The sequence below is a fragment of the Apodemus sylvaticus genome, chromosome 3, assembly GCF_947179515.1.
Source record: "Apodemus sylvaticus chromosome 3, mApoSyl1.1, whole genome shotgun sequence".
Classification (NCBI taxonomy): domain Eukaryota; kingdom Metazoa; phylum Chordata; class Mammalia; order Rodentia; family Muridae; genus Apodemus; species Apodemus sylvaticus.
In genome coordinates, this window is record NC_067474.1 from 140,432,271 (window position 1) to 140,454,528 (window position 22,258).

General features: G+C 48.3%; 2 protein-coding genes across 6 annotated transcripts in view; one reads left to right on the forward strand and one right to left on the reverse strand.

Moving 5' to 3' along the window:
* Positions 1-875: 875 nt before the first annotated feature.
* On the reverse strand, positions 876-10,379 carry Ncdn (neurochondrin). 2 transcript variants are annotated; one of them, XM_052177388.1, is made up of 7 exons: positions 10,294-10,379; positions 8,924-9,064; positions 6,863-7,831; positions 5,544-5,785; positions 4,161-4,385; positions 3,605-3,747; positions 876-2,394 (listed from the first exon to the last, which is right to left on the reverse strand). In XM_052177388.1, the coding sequence occupies exons 2-7, from the start codon at positions 9,044-9,046 to the stop codon at positions 1,958-1,960; spliced, it is 2,139 nt and encodes a 712-aa protein (XP_052033348.1). In that variant the 5' UTR covers positions 9,047-9,064; positions 10,294-10,379; the 3' UTR covers positions 876-1,957. The 2 variants fall into 2 exon arrangements, with proteins under 2 accessions (XP_052033348.1, XP_052033347.1); XM_052177387.1 differs by lacking the exon at positions 10,294-10,379 and adding an exon at positions 9,945-10,278.
* Positions 10,380-10,536: 157 nt separating this feature from the next.
* The window catches only part of Kiaa0319l (KIAA0319 like), a 93,749-nt gene continuing 82,027 nt past the window's right edge, over positions 10,537-22,258 (forward strand). For 2 of the 4 annotated variants that reach the window (XM_052177385.1, XM_052177386.1), the window contains exons 1-2: positions 10,796-10,972; positions 13,835-14,004. In XM_052177385.1, coding sequence (XP_052033345.1) covers positions 13,863-14,004 — 142 coding nt within the window. In that variant the 5' untranslated portion in view covers positions 10,796-10,972; positions 13,835-13,862. Of the gene's footprint in view, positions 10,631-10,795; positions 10,973-13,834; positions 14,005-22,258 lie in introns of those variants that run through there. The other 2 variants (XM_052177384.1, XM_052177383.1) reach the window with 2 other exon arrangements.

The window sequence follows — 22,258 nt, forward strand, 5'->3', positions numbered from 1 at the left end:
CCTCTCCTAACCCTCAGGTCCCGGAGCCCATGTTAGTTGAGATTCCAGGCACATTTTGTTTTGATCACCATAGAAGCCAATGCTAGTATCTTTAGGTTACATTGTCTTCTGGGTACTTTTTATTTTATTTTATTTATTTATTATTTTATTTTATTATTTACTAGGGGTAGAGCTGTCCTGGCTCCAAGCTGACAGCTTGGCCCTTTCTCTTCCCACTTGGCATGATGCGCAGATCAACAGCTGGTAACCCGAAAGTCACACTCGGCTTTTGTGTTTTGCTAGGTCAATAGTGACTTAATTGAAAATAAAGTTTTCGATGTTTGAGTTGAGTTGCACATAAAACTGAGGATTTCTGATCTCTTTAGAAGTTGGGACATGGCCTGTGAGATGGCTCAGTGGGGAAAGGTACTTTCCACATAAACACACTGATTTGAACTCTGTCCCCAGAATCCACAGCAGTGACAAGAACTAACCCCAAAGTTGTCCTCTGCTCTCCATGAGTGCTATGGCTCATGTACCCCACCCACAACCACATACGCCAATGACAATTTTTTTTTTTTAAATAATTGGAGGATGTAGCAATGACCCTGGAAACAAGGTCCTGGAGAGACAAGACATCTGAGGCCCACCAGGCCCAGCCCATCCACATGAGTTCATGAGCCTGCTGCACCAGGGCAGGGTGTATCTACAACTTCCCTGACCTCCCTGCACGTAAGACTAGAACCACTGAGCTTTCCTCCCATCTCCTAGAGAGGTGAGTGAGAACATCTGTTAGTACTTAGAAGGATAGGCGCTCAGCAGAGAGCCTGAGCAGCGAGTGAGCAGGTTAAGAGCCCAAAAGGCAGAGGAGGGGCAGGGCAGACCACACAGGAGGCTTCTCATCACCAATAAACATTTATTGAGTGTCCACATGTGCACAGCTTTGAACTTGGCGATCACAGAACGCACTGGGGGGAGGGGAGGAAAGCAAGGGGTCAGGTGTGTTGCGGGTCTCCGAGGGTTCAGAAAGGTAGTTCCTGCTGGAGCCGCCAGTCGCGTCTCCCTGCAGAGAAGAGCCTTAGCGGGGATTGGGGGAGGGGAGCTGAAGCCAGGCACCATGGTGGCAGTGGAGTGCAATCACAGGGAAAACATGCGGATTCTAGGGTGGTGTGACCTCCTGTTCCTGGCTCCAGCCAGGCCAGATGGCACCAGGGGCACAGGGATCTGATGCTCAGGTGTCCAAGCAGGGAGAAGGACAAGCAAAATAAATAACCCCCAACCCCCGTCTTCACTCTGCTGCAACATGACACAAAAGCTCAAGAGACCTGGGACCAAGAGCTCTCCCGGTCCCCTCAAGGAAGCGCAGGTGGAAGGAGATTCCCCACCCCCCACTGGTCTGTCTGCTCCAAACTGCCCTGGAAGCACAGGGGCAACTCGGACCCGGGTCACTAGAGTTAAAAGGAAGAACTGTGATGTCAATGGCCTGAGCCTGCTCTCTGTCCAAAAGGACCAAAGGCAAAAGCCAAGCGGCCAATTTAAAGGGCGCGGACCCGACCTGGGGGAGCCAGAAGGGGCACCACAACTTTGGGGAGGCCACGCCCTGGCCGGCAGGGCTCATGGGCTGAGGCAGTCAGCGCCTGCCAGCCCGCTCCTACCCTGGGACCTCCCTCCTGTCAGGGAGCCTGACGCTGGGTATAATGACACTTAGCTGCCCTCTTCTGGGGGCTTCTCCAACCTTCCCCGGCCTGGCGGGGCCAACCTCTGTTCCAAGCCAATCCCTGCCCCAAGGGGGCTGGGAGCAGGATGCAGTTTCTTATACTTGAGAGGTGGGCATCATGCCCTAGCCCTCAGAAAAGCCAGAAAGCTGGGGTGTTTGTGGGGGTCTGAAGAAAGGGTCCAGTTTGGGGGCTTCAGGGAAGATGCCTCCTCCCTCCTTCCCTCGCTGCCCGCCCCTGGGTCTATACCCACTGGATGCCCCTCAGGGCTCTGACAGGCACTGCTCCAAGGCAGCCATGCGATAATGGCTGGCTGTTTCTTCACCCGCCTGCAGCCTCATGGCCTCCCGGCATAGCCGGTTAGCCCGCGCCAATTCCACCAGCACGCCCTGGTAGGCAGCTACCATCTCAGGCTTGACGGAATTGGGGCTTACACTACCTAGCAGCTGTAGCAGCTCCTGTGGCCAGCGGGAGCGCAGGGCGGCAGGGGCCAGCCAGGGCAGCAGCGGCACACAACCTGTGAAGGCCTGCATGCCCAGAAACCAGAGCTCTTGCAAGTCAGCCCAGATACCTTCATAGTCAGGGGACAGGGCCAACACTGCCTGGTCAGAGCCAGGGGTGGCCCGTGCCACATGGGACTGTGACAGAAAGAGGATGGCAGCTGCGAAGAAACCTCGGGAGGCTGGGGTTCCTTGGAGAGCTGAAAGGAATGGAGAATGTATTGGCATAAATCAGACAGGCCAAGCAATGGACCAGAGTTTCCCATTCCTCCTGTGTGGGCATACTCAAGAGAACAGAAGCACCACCTGGATTCTTCATTAAGTTTCTTCATTAAGATGGAGCTAGTAGCAAGCCAATCTTAGAAATTTGTCATGAGAATTAAATAACCTCCATCATCAAGACCTCTAAACGCGTAAGAGGTAGGAGTGAGTCTCATACCACAGGTAAAAAAAAAAAAGACCTTCCTCTGGGTTTCCACAGCAGGGGCCCCAGCAGCTGGTGGTGGCCCAGAGCCCTTCACCAGGCTGAGAATGAACTAATTTGATTTTTGGCCAGAAGAGGGCGCCAAAGGGGATGATGAACAGTAATACAACTCTAGCGCACACCTGCCATTCGGGGGTTCAGGAGCCCCCTCTTCAGACTTTCAGGAAGTTGTTCAACTAATGTGGTAGCATTTGTGGGCGAGCCGGCATTGGATCTATAGTAAGGTGACTCTTCTTGGGGGCTAAACGCAAGGGGTTCCTAGTTCAGCGCTTTGTTCCCCTTCCACGGCAGGGTACCCTGCTGGGAGCCCCACACAGACAACAGGCAGCTGAGGGTATGGGCACATTACACCCTGTTCCCAGGCATCTGCTCAGTTCCTCCAACCTGACAGATGGGGCACAGGGAACAGGCGGGGACAGAGGGACCCAAGCAGACACCCACGGTCAAAGTGGGAGACACTGAGGGCTGTCAGGGGCTGGAGGGGACGCCCTGTCCCCTGCACACACAGAGAGGGAGGACAGGGAGAAGCTGCGCAGAGTAGTGTGGATGTGTGTCACTGAGTGGGCTGGGGTGCTAAGTGGCAAAAACCTCAATGTAGCACACTGAATTTGTGACTCAGGGCCCGGATGCGGGCAGCTCCACCTTGAAAATGGGGTTTTAGAGTTCCCCGGCTGCCAGGGATTCCAGGTGCCTATGCCTGTGTCTCTGAACAGGTCTGTCCTGAACTCCCACCAGGCCTTGCCTTGAAAGTCTTTAAAAGGCAGAGAATGTTAATCATTTTGGGAAGAAGGGTGGGGGTGGAGGATGGAGCAATACTGTAGAAAATGCCTCTCGATGGGAAAATTCTGCTACACTGTTTTCTGGAAGCGGAGGCTTACATTCTGAACAATGCAAGTCCACTCAGGTACTCTGTCCCCAAGACTTACCTGGAGAGGTGCTAAGGAGCCGGGCCATTAGGAGCCCCAAAGTGGCCACATTCGCAGCTAGAAGCAGTCGCCCTTGTTGCTGCACCAATGAGGGCAGTGACGTCATCAGGGTGTTCATAAGAGATGTGAAGCAGGCATCGCGCCTGGGGAAGAAGGGAGCAGAGGATGGGGCGGGCAGAGGGTTAGTAGACTCCACCAAGCCCTTTGGGAAACCTGGCATCTGAAGTTTCTAGCTTTACCAGGCCAGGGCTTGGCAAGACTTCCTGAGGCAGGTGAAGTGTTAACTTCTGACTTTCAACCCTGCCATCTGGGTTGGTCAGATGCCAAGTGGCTGAGCTGAGTGATGGCTGGACAGACAGACATGCCCTGGGATACCTGGGGGTCTGCTACAACAAACCCTCAAGTGGCACTGGCTTTGTTTGCTCTGAAACCTGTTTACGCTAAGACTCACAGAAGCCTACAGACACAGGGAAACTAAGTCAGAAGTTGAGAACAGGTGCCAGGCAGCCCCCTGTGCTTTCCAGGGTCTCCTCCCAGTCCCTCCCAAGCCCCTCACTTGATCAGCCCTGGAGCGGTGACCACCAGGTTGAGGAAGATGTGGCAACAGGTCTGTAGGCCGATCTCCACGCTGTCTGGCAGCACTGAGGTATCATGGCCAGGGGATGTGAGTTCCCACTGCTGCAGGAAGTACTTGCACAGAAGTGAGGGCGCTCCTTCCTTGATCAGAATCTCCCGGGGACCATCTTCAACAGTCAGGTGGCACCAGCCGGGAAGGAGGAGCCTGACATGTGGAGACAGATGAATGTGAGGTGGGAGAGATAAGGGCACAGCACCCTGACTAAAAAAGAATAGAGAGGTCAGGGGAGGTGGACTCACTCCCATTTTCAAAGCACCACTGAGAAAGCTCAGCCGTCAGAGGTCCACATGCCCCGGTTGGATTGTGGCCTATGTACTTCTCAACGTCTGAGCTCATTTCCCTCATTTTATTTTTTAAATAATTTTTGAGGCAGGGTCTTCCTCTGCAGCCCAGGGTGACTTCAGACTCACAGCAATCCTACCTCAGCCTCCCAAGTGCTGATATTAAAGGTGTAGGCCATGTCTATTTTAAAAGTGTAAATGAAATTTCTATACATCATGAGATTTGCTATGTGGACCAAATGAAAGTGTTCTGGAAAAGTATATCGCAAAGTACCTTGCTTTGTAATAGATATTCAGTAAACCTAAATTCTGTTTCTAAAAAAAATCTGGGATTACCCAGGTGTGGGGGTGCATACGTTAATTCCAGCACTTGGGAGGCAGAGGCAGCAGATCTCCGTGAGGTTGAGTTGAAGCCACTCTGTTCTATAGGGGAAGATCCAGGACAGCCAGGGTTACATGGTGAGACCCTGTTTTGTTTTGGTTTTCTGTTTTTCTAAATTGGAGATGGCAAGTGGCATGTGACAGTTCAGGAGTTCTGTGGGAAGAAGCCCCCAAAGCAGACAAATAAAAAATGATCCTAAGGAGACACTGACGACATCAGGGAGCCCAGGTTAGGGGAAAGAGGGCATCCCTATCTGACCCTTTTCTTCTATCTATCTATCTATCTATCTATCTATCTATCTATCTATCTATTTATCTATCTATCCATCCATCCATTCTTTTTTTTGGTTTTTCAAGACAGGGTTTCTGTGTCTGGCTGTCTGTCCTGGAACTCACTCTGTAGAACAGGCTGGCCTCAAACTCAGAAATCTACCTGTCTCTGCATCCCAAGTGCTGGGATTAAAGGCATGCGCCACCACTGCCTGAACTGGTACTTTCTATATAGCTCAAACAGGTCTTGAACTCTCAGAATTTCCTGCCTCAACCTCCTAACTGTTGGGATTACAGACATGTGCCACCAGTCCTAGAAACCCTTTTCTGTGGAATGGTCTGGCTGTACAACCCATGTCCATAAACTCACCGGAGAGCATCCCCTGGCCAAGAGGGCCCTGGTGTAGTGGGAGAGATGGCCAAGTTGGCCACCTGCTGCGAAATGTCACTGGCCTCCTCAGCCTCCTCATAGAGTGTCTTGGCATATCGGACAAGGAAGGGCAGCAGTTGGCACACCTCCTTACGCAGGGATGAGGTCTCCTCCGCCAGCCAGGCACCCAGGATCCGCACCGAGGCAAACACAAAGGGCTCTTTCTGCTTCTCTGGCCCCACCTGTTGTCACAAGTCCCCAGTGAAACAGAGCTGAACCAGGTACACAACTAGAGGGAAATCCTGGCCCGTGTGCCCATCACACATGAGCACCGAGGGCCAGTGAGATGGCTCAGTGGGGACTTTACAACCTGGGAATCACAGGGTGAAGGGAGAGAACTGACTAATTTTCCAAGCTCCACATGTGTGCATGGTATCGTCCCTCCACCACGTCTAAGAAATAGATAAACATAACTTAAGGGGGCAGGGGCAACCCAAAACCTAGCACATGGGAAGGACTCACCCCACAGGGGCTAGTCATCTAGCAGGGCCTCAGTGTGGACAACTGAATCAAGTGGGTCTCAGACAGCATGTCTAATGCTTAAAGACTCAAGTCATATATTCCTAACTCTCTACCTTTAAGGTAGCTGGGGAACCAGGGGAAACATAACATTTCTTTAGGCTCCGAATTGAGGCAGGGAAGGGAAAAGACCTCTCTTAAATAATGAGAGGTCACCCACGTTTGGGTTAAATCAGAAAAATAAAATCAGAGTTATTGGACATAAGGCTGGTGAGTTCAATGGCTGAAGCAGACCATTAAAGAGACCAATCATGCCTGACTCCTAACGGAACAGAAGAGGCGGCGTTGCAAATGCAGACAAGAAAGGAGATGTAGGGGAAAACAGATTTAGCTAAAACCCCAGAGGCAGGAACCAGGCCACTCCTTGCCTCGCCCCACCCTCCATCTTTCTCCTGCATCCTACAAGTTTACATGCAAGACATGTAAATATGTAGCCGAGTTGATATGTGAGACATGATATGTGAGACAATGCTTTAGAGTGAGCAGAATAGACTTGGTGTGTGATGTGTAGAGTGTGTGTACTGGAGAGTATATGTGAGTGGGAGGTTACTGTGTTGTGTGTGTGCGCTGTGATCAGAGTGCACATATGGTGTGTGGTATGGTGCTTGTGTGGAGGCCCACGGCAGGGAGGGAGAGAGGAGGCTCGGCCACACACTACTCCTGGAGTGCTTGCTTGCTACAGTACCAGTCAGCATGTTCGTGCAGCTATGCCGTCTCCCATCACACTCGTGGATCCTTACCTGCAGCAGGTAGTGGATGACGGCTCCAATGGCCTCTTTCATAATGCTCACGAGCTGAACCTTCTGTGGCTCCTTCAGCAGGGACTGCTCACAGCGGGTGCATTCCTGGATCCCTAACTCCATAAGGGCGTAGCAGGCAGTTACCACATCTTCCTTCACCTCTGTGCCTGTCTCCTCGAGAGCCAGCCGCACCTCCACGCACGCCAGATTCACCAGGAGGGCCAGAAACTTGCTCCCGGAGCTGCCCACTGGGATCCAGTCGGAGCCGCAGGCATGAGCCAGGCGGGCTGCCAGCTTCAGTGCTGGGTTGCGCTGCCAGGAGCTCAACTTGCTTCCTAGGATGCGTGCCAGCCCAGCCTGCAGATCCCGGTGGCATTCAGGGGGCACAGTTGTTGGGGGCAGGAAAAGGGGCAGCAGCTGGCAGAGCTCAAACTTGCTGGCATCTTCGGCTCTTTGGAAATCCTCACTGAGGCCTCGCAACACAGCCAGCAGGTCGGGCTCCGCCTCCTTCCAGCACTGTGTCTCTGCAGCAGCCAGTAGCCCCACCAGGAGTGCCAAGGCCTGGTCAAAGCCATAGCCATGCCCCAGGTATGCCTGGCACAGGGCAGACACTGTGCCACCAGCAATGAGGTGCCGGGGCCCCCGGGGTGTGCCTGCAACAGCTGTCAGGCACTGGTAGGTGTCGTCAATCATGGAGCGGCGGGCAGCATCGTCAGGGTCCCCCCGGGCTGTAAGGAATGTGCTAAGGATGGGGATCTTGTTCAGGACCTGGGGATGGCTGGCTAGTTCAGGGTCGCTGCAGAAACAGGCCAGTAGGGCCACACCCAGGGCCCGGAGAACATGGTCAGGACAGCCATCAGGTGCCTCCTTAGTGGTCAGGAGTCGGTTGGGAAAGGTGAACCCAACCGCATCAAAGATTCTACGTCGGGTTTTGGCGTCAATGTCACCTGCTTTGACTGCCTTGGTTACCTATGGTGGGGGGGGAGGTAATACACTATCAGCAGAATGAAAGGAAGTGTAACAAAGACTGTCCCGACCCTGTTCCCTGGGCACTGCGGGCTGGCAGGAGTGGGTTATGCAATGGGATCCATTCTTGGGTCATGTCATCCAGCTCCTCCTTTCTCTTTGGAGACAGACAGGTGACCTCTGGGGTCCCTGTCGTCTACGATCATCTCATGGAAATGAGGTTAAGGTTGTCCAGTGGCCCTTAACTACTCATCTGGGCAAATGATCACCCGGCCAGTGGAGGAGTGCCTCCTGGTGTCTAACCCATTAATCCCTGTACCCACGAAACTGGGAGGCAAGGGGCTTTTAGAACTCAGTGTTTAAAATCCTCTAAGGATTCAGGGTCCTTCCCTAAGTACTTGTCTCCAGAGAAGTCTCTGATCCATTTCCGCCACCTTCTCACAGGAAATGGCTCCTGTGTCTCGCTGCTCCGCATGTCAAAACATTTCCCCTTACATTTCACCTAAACACCTCCTCTGCTGCAGTGTGAGCCCTTGACTCCAGAGCCTTCTCCCTGTTACCATGGCAAACAAGCAACTGCTGCACTCCATCCTCCCTTCACCCCCCACACACCAACTCATCCCCCCCTCCCACCCCCAAGCACTGCAGCTCCCGTTCTGCCATCCCCAGCTTGGGTTCCTCTGGCCGACCGAGACCCTTCACTTTTAACATACCTATTGCCACTGTGGCCATCTCTTAGAAGCTCTCCCTACTTACTCCCAATCCTGTTTCTCTCTCAGGTCGAAGAAAAGCTACCCCAGCCCACAAGTACTCTGCACTAGTTACAACCTGCTGCTGTTACCCTATGAGTCAGCTCCCATCTGCTCTGGGACGCCCCAAAAAGCAAATCCAGGCAGCCTCCTCCGTGGTCCCATGCCACAGCCTTACTCACCTCTCTTCGCCCCTTCCCCCATTCCCAAGGGAGCAGAGTACAAAGGTCTTGGGCCTTTTTTGGTGCCTCTGGGTTGCCAATACCACTTAGATATCCCTGGGGACTTGCTGACCCCATTCTTTGGGGGCCCTCCTGACCCGCCCTCCCACCTTCCAGGTCCTTACTAGCAGCAGGGCTGCAAACTGCTCGCTGTCATTCTTGGCCTCACGGAGGGCTCCCAGGTAGCGCTCCAGGGTGGGGTTTCGGCTCTCTGCCTGGTTCAGAGCTGGCTCACAATCCGAGGCCATGATGCCCGCCTTGCCCAACTGTGAACACAAGAGGGATTGAGCATCCCTCTGCAGAGGAGGGGCGGGGGCGGGGGTGGAAGTGGAGGATGTAGGGAGGGATTAGCACAGAGGGAAGGGAGGGTGGATTTGGAAGGGTAGCTTCCTCATGACTGACCTCCCTCCCTCGGGGGAGCCCCTTTAAGAGGCTGGACCTGCAAATTCTTTAGGATGAAGAAGGGACCCTGGTCCAAGGTCACCTCCAGAAAAGTGGGATATGAGGACCATGCATACTGCTGCTCAGCTGGACAGCTTTCCTCACCAGTCTAGAAGTGGGAAGGAGCTGGCCCAACGCTCAGCAGCCCCTGGCACCAGACACCAGGTTTTATCTCTCTCCAGGAGGCACACGAGGAGTGAGTGGTGAGGACAGACAGGGAGGAATGAAGACATTCACGGGTGAAGTTCGATTATCCGGACTCACGCCGACAAGGAAGAAAAGGGCATTCTAGGGTTCCTTCCCCTCCCTTCTTCAGAGAAAGTACACTGGCTTCGGCAGGAGTGAGAAGGCAAGCTCTCCAGAGAAGGCTTTGAAGACTTCCCTGCGGACCCACCCCTCCAGCCAGGGCTCTTAATCGCCCCCGCAGCCTCCTTGCCTTCTCTTCTTTCCCTCCCTCGGGCAGAGGCTGCAAGAGCAGCAGCAGCAGCAGCAGCAGCAGCAGCAGCAGCAGCAGCATTAACCCCTTGTGTTCCCTGTACTCTCCCTACCCGTCCCGCTAACAGCCTGTGGGTGCCGGCACTGGCTGGAGAAGGAAAGAGGGGTCGGGTAGCTCTCAGGATAAGAGAATCCAAAAGCCGGATAATCGAAGCGGGGCTGCAGTGATGGAGAGATGAGAAGGGGAGAAGGGATCCTGGCGGTCACCACCTGTCCCGCCGCAGCCAGGTCACAACACGACATTGATGAAGTCGAACGACAGGGCAGCGATGAGATCACACTTCACGATGGCGCGGTGATGTCACGGAGAGATCACAGCGAAATCACGACATGAAGGGGACAGCCCCCAGATATGATACGGCAAATTTAAAAAATATATAGATAGATAAATACTGAAAGGGGTTGTGACAAAATGGAGTCTCGACAGGGTACGGCGATGTCGAGATATGGCACGATGGAGTCGCGATAGGGTCCCTGGGGAGTCTCGGCATCGATCAGCGCCGGTTCAGAGAGGCTCCGGCTGAGATGCAGGGGAGGGCTTGAAGGGGGCTGAGCTCACCAGGCTGCGGCCCCGAGCGGCGAAGTCTTTCTCCGGGCGCGATGCTCCGGGAGCCTGGGGCTGCTGCTCACGCCGCGTTGCCCACTCTTGGCTCCAGGCTGCTACAGCTCCACCCCCACCCCCGCATCACTCTCGACCAATCGGCGCTGGCCTCACTCCGCACTCTGACCAATGGCACAGCAGGGCGCTAAGCAGTAGGGGGGTGCCTCCGGCGCGGCCATCTTGCTTGTGGGCACTGCCCGAGTCTGGGGCCTGGGTGCTCGTGCTAAGGAGGAAAGGTGCAGGCCGCCCCGCGAGGGCTTGCGGCAAAAGGCTGAGGGCCCGGACGTCCTCGCTTGTGCGTAGCTCTCCCCTCAGCGCTGCCCCTCCTCCCACCTTGGGCTCGCGGCTGGAATTGCGCTTCCGGAGGGTGGGGGCAGGAGGACTCGCTCAGCATGAAGAGTGTGTTTCCGGGTTGGGCCCGGGGGAGGTGGGAGGAGGCGGCGTTTCCGGCCGCGGTCGCTGTCCAGGGAGGCTGAGGCAAGAGGGAGCTGTCCGGGTGGGGAGCCAGCACTTCCTTCTTTCTCTTCCTCCTCCTCTGCGTGAGGGGAGAGAAGGTTGGGTGTCCCCCGAGCCCATGGATCGGGAGGAGGCGGAGGCCGCCGACAGCCGGCACCCCTCTATGTGGCCCTGAGCCCCGGTAGGTGGCCGGGGCGGCTGGCTGCCAGGCCGTGGACCATGAGCTCAGGGGAGGGGCAGAGGCGGGACGGGCGATGCCTCGGGGTACGCTGGTCCGGTGTTGGGACCCGGAGGTGGCGCTCCTGGCTGGGACGGGACAAATCTGCTGCTTCTAGCCTTGCAGGTGCCAGAGTCCCAAGCTGAACCCCCGCTTTGGGGCTCAGGCCTGGTCAGGCAGCTCCCTCTATTCCCTGACAGACCAGGCTCCAGGCACCGCGCCCTTCTGATACCCTCGACCTCTGCAGCCTCGTCTCTGAGTTCTGTCTCTGGTGTTTGATGATCTTCCCATCGAGATTAAAAGAAAAAAAAGTTGATACAGAATAAAGGGGGCGGGGCTGGGCTCGTTGGCGAAAACCTTCCTTCCTTGAGAATTTTGACAAATTATGCCCCTAAGAGGGTCCTGCAGTGGCTGCAGTGAGCACAAAAAGCGAACTGAAAGAAATCAAAGTAGTAGACCGCAGGCGGGGTTCCAGGAATGCTTTGCCTGGTCTCACCTCAAGGTGGTTGTGCCCAACCGACAATAGAAGCTGTTAAAGCGCATTAGCTGACTCTCCTTGTGCTATCTTGTGATTAACAGACTGGAAACTAGGAACAAATTGGAAAGACGACCTCCAGGAACAATCTGTTCATTTTTCAAGCTATTTGGAAAACAGTGTCTGCAAATATAAGCAAAGCTATTCATGGCAGTCTGTTCTGTAACTTTCTCAAACATCTAGGACTTTTTTTTTTTTTGCCTTCTTAAAGCTTTATTCTTGATTACTCACACCCGCTGAATAGACGGTCTCTGTCGTTATTCAAACATATCTTATCGCTGTGTACATAAATGGAGTTCCACGTATGTAGCTGACAGACTGAACTATGATGCATTCCCCATCAACCTGAAGTATTAAGTAAACATTACCCCCTGCTCTGTCTGAACAGCTGCTGCAGCACAGTGCTTTTATTTCGGGTGTACTTGTAACGCCCTAAATGCCAGAACTACTGGGAGCTTTTCTAGATTTTCATTTGTCAAGTATTGTGGGGGTGTGTGTTCTCTCCCTCGGTTGCTACCCTTTGATTTGATAACAAACATTTTGTGTCTTAGCAGTGTTTTGCTGTTCCTGCCTCTGGTCAGCGAGCCTTTAACTGGACCCTAGCGGTGATTTGTGCCCTTAGGCAATTGTAGGTTTGAGTTGAATAAATGGCTGGGAGTGCAAATGAAATTAGCTTTGCCTCTCCCATGCACTTGTAAGCTTTTTGCTAGTCCAATGGTATTTATTACTCCTGTTTTCAAAGCCTTTTCATTTCTTTTTTGCTTTTCCCACCCACCTGCCAGGATATTGATGACAGGTGTTGAGTCACCTTTAGTTTTAAATCCTTTTGTGGTAGGCAGAAACATTGGGTAAGATCTGGGTGCACACACTCACGAACACGCACACACTCTCCGCTCCATCTTTTCAGTGTGTTTGTGGTCCACACACCTCTTTTCTGCACCCCTGTGCCCTAATATACAATCACGGGAAAACTAGAATAGGAATTGGGTAGAGGAGAGAGAGATAAGAGTCCTTCCGGTGCCTACGGCTCAGGGAAAGGCATTGCCTCAGTTTGGAGTGGGATGTTTGTGTCTCTTCTGTCTCTTCATTTCTTGGCATTGGCATTGAAATCCATTCCAGACAATGCTGGTCTTCTTGTATGCAGGCTGGAAGTGAGGGTTAGGGTGGCCAGCCTGTGCTATTTACCAGCTGTGGGTGACAGCTTCATATTTAGAACAGAAGATTTTTAATTTGTTTGTTTTCTTTTTTGTGTGTTCTGTTTTGTTTTGAGGCAGGGTTTTTCTGTAGCTTTGGCTGTCCCAGAACTTACTCTGTAGACTAGGCAGGCCTCACAGAGATCTTCCTGCTTCTGCCTCTGCCTCCCAAGTGTGGGATTAGAGTTACACACCACCACTCCTGGAACAATATTTTTAATTTTTTTGAGAAAGTGTCTCATTATATTCTCTAGGATGACCTTGAAGTCCTGGATTTAAGCAGTTCTACCTTAGCCTTCCAAGTAGCTAGGACTTCAGGCATGAGATACCATGCCTAGTCAACAGATTTTTGAATTGTTTCTTTAGAACCCTGTCAACTTCTCTTGTTATCTGAGAGGGAAGAGAGTTCTGGAAAATCAGTGTCGTTCTCCTCTTTCCTCTCCCCTCCATCCTACAGCTACTAGATTACAGAGTAGCCAGCACAGTGCCCAAGTTACACATATGGGGGAAAGTATACAAGAACTTAAGACAGGGATTGCAAACGACTTGGATCTGGCAGATACTGTAAAAGTGTAAATTGATGTAAAAGTGTGAGTTGGGTAGATTTGTAAGATAGTAATGGTGGGGGTGGTAGGAAACTGGGCAGTGTTTGCTGAGCCTAAAGAGGATCACCTTGAAAAACTATAGCAAGGCTGGGCAGTATAATCAGGATTAGTTAGAGGAAGTCCAACCTCTCCATAGATAACGAAGTACTTTGGTCAAAATCACAGGGCAGTTCGTAGAAGCTGAAGTAGAAAATCAGAGCTGCTTTTCCAGGTTGGTGCTCTTTCCCATTCTCACACAGACGTTAGACAACAGTGGGGTATGAAATCACTTCAACAGCAGATTCATTTTCTATATCCTTGTTCTGTTGTTACACTGATAATTATAGGCCCTGCTGAAGCTCAGGCTGGAAATTTACTGGCAGGGATGAACACTGAAAGACACACTTGAAATTTTTCTTTCTCCTGATCTGTCACATTTTTCTAGCATTCCACATTTCCAGGAATCAATTATTAATTGCTTGGCATATAATTTCTTCTCTTTCTGTCTTTCTAGTGTACTGGTTCCGCCTCTCTGGAAGGCCATGGAGAAGAGACTGGGAGTCAAGCCAAGTCCCGCTTCCTGGGTTTTGCCAGGATGTTGTTGGCAGACATCAGTGAGGCCGCTGAGAAGCCTGTACCTGCTTTACAGGGTCTTCTGCTTCAGCGCTCTGTGGGCTGCAACAGGTATCACTTCTGAGATTTAAGATTTAACCTCTTCCACCCCGCACCCCTTCCAAACAGACAGCAGCCTGAATATATGGGTTTGTTTTAGGGACCTTCCAGAAGGCAGGAAAGCCATGCTCACATAAATGGCCATCATTTTGGTGGGTGTTTACTTATTGGGTTTGTTTTTGTCTGTTTGCTTGCTTGCTTGCTTGTTTTTCCCAAGACAGGTTTTTGGAGAGAGAGAGAGAGAGAGAGAGAGAGAGAGAGAGAGAGAAAGAGAGAGAGAAAGAGAGAGGCCAAGACTGGCCTGGAACTCAGAGATCTGGCTGCCTCTTGAGTGCCACCATACCCAAGCAGTTTGTTTTGGAATCAAGATATGAATTAGATGTTTTTTTCTCATAAAGGAGAATTGGTGTTCAGTTTGCCATTTTATAAAGGTAGATTGACAAATCAAAACAAAACAACTAAACAAATAGAGTTGGATAGATTGGGGTCCTGAGCTGGACATTGTCACATTACTGAGGCAGATTAAGTGTCAAGGCCTAGGCCACATTACCTGAAGTCTTTCTATCTTTTTAAGTGGGATCTCGTTGTGTAGCCCAGGCTGGCCCTGACCTCATGATCCCCTTGCTGTACAAACCTTGCTGATCTGCCTCATAGCTTGACCTGAGAGATAATATAGTAAAATCATGTAATACTGTGTGGCCATAGCTGTTTAGTAAGTGATGCTTGGCTTTCTTACCTAGAGGAATGCACACTTTGCTTTGTTGTTTGTTTATGAGAAAGAGTGTCACTGTGTTAACCCTGGCTGGCATAGAACTGGATATATAGGCTAGGCTGGCCATAAACTCACAGTGATCTGCCAGTTTCCGTCTCCTGAGTGTTAAGATTGAAGGTATGAGCCACCATGTCGGTGGATTCTTACCACTTTAACAAATTCATTTATTTGTTTTAATTTGAAAGGACTGCACATGTAGTGATGGCTTGTGTGTGTGTAGATCAGAAGACAGCTTTGGGAAGCTAATTCTCTCCTTCCACCTTTGTGTAAATTCTGAGGATTAGACTCAGGTGGTCAGACTTGGTCAGCTAAGCCATCTCACTGGCTCCACACACACGTTGTTGTTTAGAAGAGAGCCATGCTGATGGACTTGACAGAGGAGGAACTGTCCTTCTCAGACTATCCCACCTGCTTCGAGCCTCTGGCCAGGCATCAGTGCCCAGAAGGCTAAATGTCAAAAGCCGAATTTAAAAATACGTTCACTCTCTGTCTTTACTTTTATCATTCTCTTGCTGATATGATACGGAGTGCGAGAAAGCAGCACTCTGAGGACTTCTGAGTGCACCTTTCTTCTGGCCAAAGACCAAAACCCTTCTGCTGTGGAGACCACTGTCATGGCTCACTACGCAGCTTGTGCTCTGACAGCTCTGAAGATTTCTGTTGTTGACATGCTCTTGAGAATCAAGTAATTACTGTATTTAGCAGTTTTCGTAGCACTGACTATGGGTTTTTGCTGTCTTGCAGTAGCTTATGATTACATGATTATAGTGGTGGAGGTTGCAGTACATAGAAAGCTGACCCAAATATTTATTTTTTATATCAAATGATGCTTTGTTGGCTAATTCTGGGCATCATTTTGTGTGAGATAATTTTAATTAATTAATTTAGCACTGTGACATTAGGAAAATCATTTCTTTGAAAGTGTACCAACCACATACCAGACTCGTAGGAACATTGCATATCTTCTCACTTAATTTTTATGATAATTCTGAAATAGATAGATTACACTCATTGTTCTACTAAGGAAATTGAGACCCAGAGAAACAAAGTTACTTGGCTAGAGTCAATAGCTACAACAGGGCAGAGCAGGACCCGAACCCAGCCTCTTTGCTTAGTGCTTGTTTTCTTCCATTTTGCCACAGTTCCTTCTGACTGTTGGTGATTCTTAGAGGATCAAAGGTTTTTTGGTTTTTTTCCCCCTAGAACCTTGATATGAAGCTGGTTATTGGACAGATGCAGAGTTCGGGGGAGGAACATGAATAATTTCCCTTATACTTGGTTACAAGTAGAATTGTGGGGAATTTCAGATTTAGATAAGAAATTATTTTTAATCTATCCTGATGAAGATTAACTGAAAATATCTAGGTGCTTGGGATATAGGCTGGTGGTAGAACACTTGACCAGTATGTGAAAGGCACTGGGTTCAACTCCACACTGCAAACAAAGCAAAGAAAGCAGTGCTACTAAGGGAGATGTGGTTGCCCTCAAAGAGTGCTAGAAGATGTGAGTGGAAAGCAGCTTGACATACATGTCAGGAGGGCTAAGAGTTCATATCCTTCGACTTCCCCTTTTAAGAGTTTCAGGGCTGGAGAGATGGCTCAGTGGTTACGAGCACAGGCTGCTCTTCATGAGGACCCAGGTTTGTTTGCTAGAACTCATGTGGTGTGCTGGCTCTGTAATTTCACTTGTGGGGATCTGACTTCCTAGTTTGATCTCTGCAGGTAACCAGTCATACAAGTGGTCTACATAAACACATGCAAACAAACACACATGCAATACAATTATAAAAAATAAAGAGTTGTTTTTGGTGGGTGAGTTGAGAGGAACTGGAGTGGTGGCTCAGTGGCTAAGAGCATTTGTTGCTCTTGCAGAGGTCCTGGGTTCGCTCAGGTGGCCAGCTTCTGGTCTCTGAGGGTACCTTACATGTATGTGTGCATATGGACATATATGCATAGTGAGACCTTGGCTTTAATATGTGGGCATTTGTGTGTATGTATATGAACATGTATATGATGTAAATGGATATGTGTATATGTATATGTATGTATAGCTAAAGAGCTAGGCATGTGCTTCAGGCCTGTAATGTAACCTTTTGTTTTGTTTTGTTTTCTGTTTTTTTTTTTTTTTTTTTGAGTGTGTGTGTTTTGAGACAGGATCTCTGGAGGTAACCCAGGCTGTCCTAAAGCTTAATATATAGACCACACTGGCTCTGAACTCACAGAGAACCACCTGCCTCTGCCTCCTAATTCTGGGATTAAATAAAGGTGTGTGCCACTACACCTGGCTCTTTAATGTAGTCTCTTAACAGAAAGACTCCTGTGAGTTCCAGGCCAGACTGGACCCAAAATGAAGCCTTGTCTCAGAAAACCAAGAGATTGGGCCAGAGAGATAGATACTTGCTGGCAAGCCTGACAATCCCTGAAACTACATAGTGGAACTGACTTACAAGCTGACTTTAGCCTTCACACAGGTACACACACGTACACACACACACACACACACACACACTGTGGCACATGGGCATATATACACACAAACTCACCATGGCACATACATATCTATACACATATACTGTGGCACATGTGCACATACATACATACATACTGTAGCATATATACATACACACACACACACACACACACACTGTGGCACATGGGCATATATACACACAAACTCACCATGGCACATACATATCTATACACATATACTATGGCACATGTGCACATACATACATACATACTGTAGCATATATACATACACACACACACACACACTGTGGTACATGTACATCCACACACTGGAATATGTGTACACATACACAGTATGGCATATGTATGTATACCCACACACATACATATATGCACAAACAAAATAAATAAATGCAAAAACAGAAACAAAAGAAGTTTATCTTAAGTATATCTTTAAAATGTTGTTGAAAATATGAGTAAACATTGACACTTGTTTATTCTGTACTTTGAAACATTGCTATCTCCTGCCCAATGACCCAGCAGTAATGTTTTTACATATTTATGTGATAGTGTCATAATTACTTTCAGCTGTCAATTTGATTCAAACCCAGAATCACCTAGGAAGGGAGACCCTCAACTAGAGTTACGTTTGTCAGCTTGGCCTATGGCTATGCAGAGAGGGATTTTCTTAATTGCTGACTGATTCAGAAGGGGCCTGCCCACCATGGGTGGTGCCATCCCTAGGCAGGTGGGCCTGAGCTGTGCAGGAAAGGCAGTGGAGCAAACGAGGCAGCCAGCTAGGCAGCAGCTCTCCTCCTTGGTTTCTGCTTTGCGTTCCTGCCTAGGCTCCCCTTGCTGATGGACTGTAACTTGTAAACTGAGATAAATCCTGCCCTCTCCGAGTTGCTTTTGGTCATGGCGTTCTTTAATCACAGCAACAGAAAAGAAACTAGGACAGATACTACCCAATGTTTCCTACTTTAAAAGAATGAGTACATGGGGAGACAGCCTACATGAATGGTAAAAACAAGATGACTATATGTTTACTACGGTTCTAATGGTGTGAAATGAAGAAAAATCACATAATAGAAAATAATTTAAAATAAAACATATAATCAGGTGTTTATTATGATCTCTTTTTATTCTTCTGTGTTTTCCACTGTTTTTGAACAACAGCTACTCTCTCTCTTTTTAAATAAGGAGATGAAAATCTACCAGGCAATGCAACAACAAAATGACCTAGGTGAAACCCTGTCCGGGCCCCCTGAGTTTGGTGCCCGGTACGTGTGTATACTCAGCTTTTGCCTGAGCACTTACAGTTTTTTCCCCCTGGATAAAAGGTATTTTGCTTTTTAATCTGTTATCATTTATCTCATGGATTATAGGAATTCTTCCTGAAAACATAACACAAAATAAGGGAACTCTGAAGTTACCAGCCACTCCTGGGTACCACTTACTAGTTGACCCCTCTTTGGTACAGCCTCAGGTACACACTGACTTCATTTAGGTGGCTCATTTTCATTTCTGCTTTGGATTCAGTAGTGAAGCCCACAGATAGAAATGAGCGATCATGATTTGTGTGATAAAAGCTACCCTTTCTTCCTTGTGGGCTACTGAGTCAGTGCTTTATGTATAATTTTACTGCTATGTGGTTTGAAAATAGCATTTTGGACCTGGTGATTATCATTTGGAAACAAATGTGAGATTCTCCTAAAAACTTGGAAATTCCTCAGGAGTTAGTCAACTTCTTAAGAGCAGGAATTTGGCCCTTATTGCTTATGTGAGGTATTCTAAGCAAGTATTAAATTTGGCATATAAATGTACTATAAAAGTATTTGTAGGCTGAATACTACATAAGCAGTAGGGGATTATCCTTAAACTGTGAAAGCAATATAATGAGGGGAGAGAGAGGTCTACAAAGACGACTTAAGGAGCTAGAATGTTTTTGAAAGCAACCAAAGGGATTGACTTCTGAACCGTGTCAACATCCCCAAATAAGAAAGGCTGTGTCTGAAGAGTTATGTGTGCATGGGCCACAGACCTAATTGAATTCAGAATTCTACACCGAGGTGGCTGATCTTATAGGCTAAAGGTGGCAGTTAACCCTGGAAACCTCCAGATTTTCTGCCTCTAAGGATATTTATACCTGGTTAATTATTAGAGAACTTAGTGGGACTCTGGCTCCAGATGAGGCAATAGTAAAACACCAGATGCACCAAAGCCCCGTCCTGGAAAAATGGCAAGTTTGATGAACGAAACAAACTCTGTTATATGTGGAGTGAAAAGATGGAGGGATTCAGGCCTTGTGTTCCCGGAACCAGAGCAGCTTTGCACTGACAGAGAAAAGGAGAGGCAGAAGTCCTTTCCAAGAAGCCGATACCTGAGCAGTTTTGAAAGTTGAACCTGAAGGTCGCAGGAGGTTTTCCAAGGCAATGGGTACTCAGAGCAGAGCTGTAGAGGATGCAGATGCTGATTCGGATGCTCAGTGCAGTTCCTGAAGAGGTCGGGAGTGGCCAGGTCACAAGGAGAGCCGTTGCCATGCCCAGGAGGCTCAGTTTCCGTCTTTCTTAGACAGGCTGTTCATAGACTGTCCTCTGTAGCCCAGGGAGTCCTTGGGCTTTGAGCACCATGGCTCAGCTTCTGCCTTTCTTCCTTTCTTTCATGTATGTGAGTACACTGTCCCTAGATGGGTGTGAGCCACCATGTAGTTGCTGGGATTTGAACTCAAAACCTCTAGAAGAGCAGTCAGGGTTCTTAACCACTGAGCCATTTCTCCAGCCCTGGCTTCAGCTTCTAAAGACTCCCAGGATTACAAGCCTGTGCCAGCAGGCCTGGGTCACATTCTCTCTCTTCCACTCTCTTCATTTCCTGTTCTTTCTGCAGTGCTTGTGCATGATAGGTAAATGCTCTGTTACTGAGCTATGTGCTCAGCTCTGGTTTGGGGTTTCTTTGAAACAGACAGGGTCTAGCTTTTGTAGCCCAGGCTAGCCTAGGACTGAGTAGATAACCTTGGACTTGCAGCAGCTGGTGTCTTATGATCCCAAGCACTGGGATCATGAGCATGAGCCGCCACACCTGGTTTACATTTTATTATATTTCATACTCTAGAAAAAAGTTGAAGCCGTAGCCTGTATTTATTTATTGATATATTATATCAAATAATATTATATATATATATATATATATATATATACGTGAATAGAAGAAGCTCAAAACAAAAATTTCAAAGGCATCAATAAAAAGCAAATATGATGTAATACTTAATTTAAAAATTGTTTTTTTTTTGGTGTGTGTATGTGATGCTTACATATGAACACATGCATACCATTGGCATACTTATGGAGGGCAGAGGACAACTGTGTGGAGTTGCTTCACTGCTAACCATCTTTACATGGCTTTTGGGAACCGAATACAGGTTGTCAGGCTTGCATGCTAAGTCGTACCCTACCACGCCATCTTGCTAATCCAACGTTTTAAGTTTTTTTTTTTATTAGTTATTCTAGTGTACAGAATGAGTTTCATTATAACCTTTTCATATACTACATATAGCATATATAATACATATTACATATATAAAACCTAGACTCCTCATGAGAAAACAGATGGCACTTGCCTTTCTGAGTCTGGTGACGTGATGCTCTTCAGTTCTGTCCACTTTCCTGGAATTGTGGCTGAACAAAGCTCGGTTGTACGTGCACCTCATTATCTGTGTCCGTTTGTCTCTTGATAGGCACCGGCTGGTTCTCCATGTTCCCTGACCTTTATTATTTATTCCTGCCCATTACTTTTGGATTAGGATGGTTCTTGTTTTTCTAAGAACTTAAATAATTTATTTGTGATGTCTGTGGTCTTTTAACATAAGCACTCTTGGCTATATGCTTTCCTCTTAGAACAGCCTTGCTAAATCCCAAAGGCTCTGTAAGTTGTGTTCTCATTTCATTTGCTTCTAGAAACTTTTAAATTTCCTCTCTCACATCTTTAGTGACCCAAGAGTCTGTGTACAGTCTTTAGGATCTTATATAATACTTGTGGTTTTCTTGTTGACTATTTCAAGTTTTATTTCACTATGTTGTGTTAAGATGGAAGGTTTTTTTTTTTTATTTCTATTGCATTTCTTAAGAATTGCTTTATGACCTATTTTAGAGAAAGTTCCACTGATTGACTGAGAAGAATTTTTATTTTGCTTTTGGATAGAACATTCTGAAAATGTCTATTAGGTCTGCTTGATTTATTGTGTAGATTAACTCTGAAGTTTATTTTGTTTTATATTTTTCATTGAGCTGTTTATATAAAAAATACCTGAACTCCTATTTATTTTTCATGGGGGAAGTCACATGTTAAACAGGTTTTGAATAAGAAAATGACTATTAGTTTTGTTGGCAGGTTATGTATCCTAGTCTGGTGTCTGACTCAGTGTGAGGCTGGGGATGACCCTGAACTTTGGATCCCCCTGTCCCCATGTCTTAAGTGCTGGGATTGCCAACATGTGTCACCCTGCCTGGTTTGTGCAGCGCTGGGACTCTAACCCTTGTGGTAGGCATGCACCCTACCAACTGAGCTACATCTCCAGCCCTCAGAAGTTTCATTATTGATTTGGATAACCTATTTTTGGTTGTTGGTTACATGTATTTTGTGTGTGTGTGCTTGTGTGTGCACATGTATACCAGTGTTGATGTAGAAGTTAGAGGACTTCCTTTACCACATGGATACCAGGAATCAGACTGAGGTCATCAGGCTTGGTGGCAGGTTCCTTTATCCACTGGGCCATCTTGCTGGTTCTTGATGTCCTATGTTTTATGAGTGAGATATGAAGTCACCTACTGTTCCTATGTCAAGATCTGTCCTTCCATGTCCATTATGGTTTGTTTTTTAAATTGGAAGCCCCAATATTTGTTGTATGCAATTTATGATTTTTATGTCCTCTTAATTATTTCTTTAATATGTAGTAGCCTTTAAAAATATTTTCTAAGGAGGGGATGGGATAGGGATAAGGAGGGGGAAATTGGGAAAGGGATAACACTTGAAA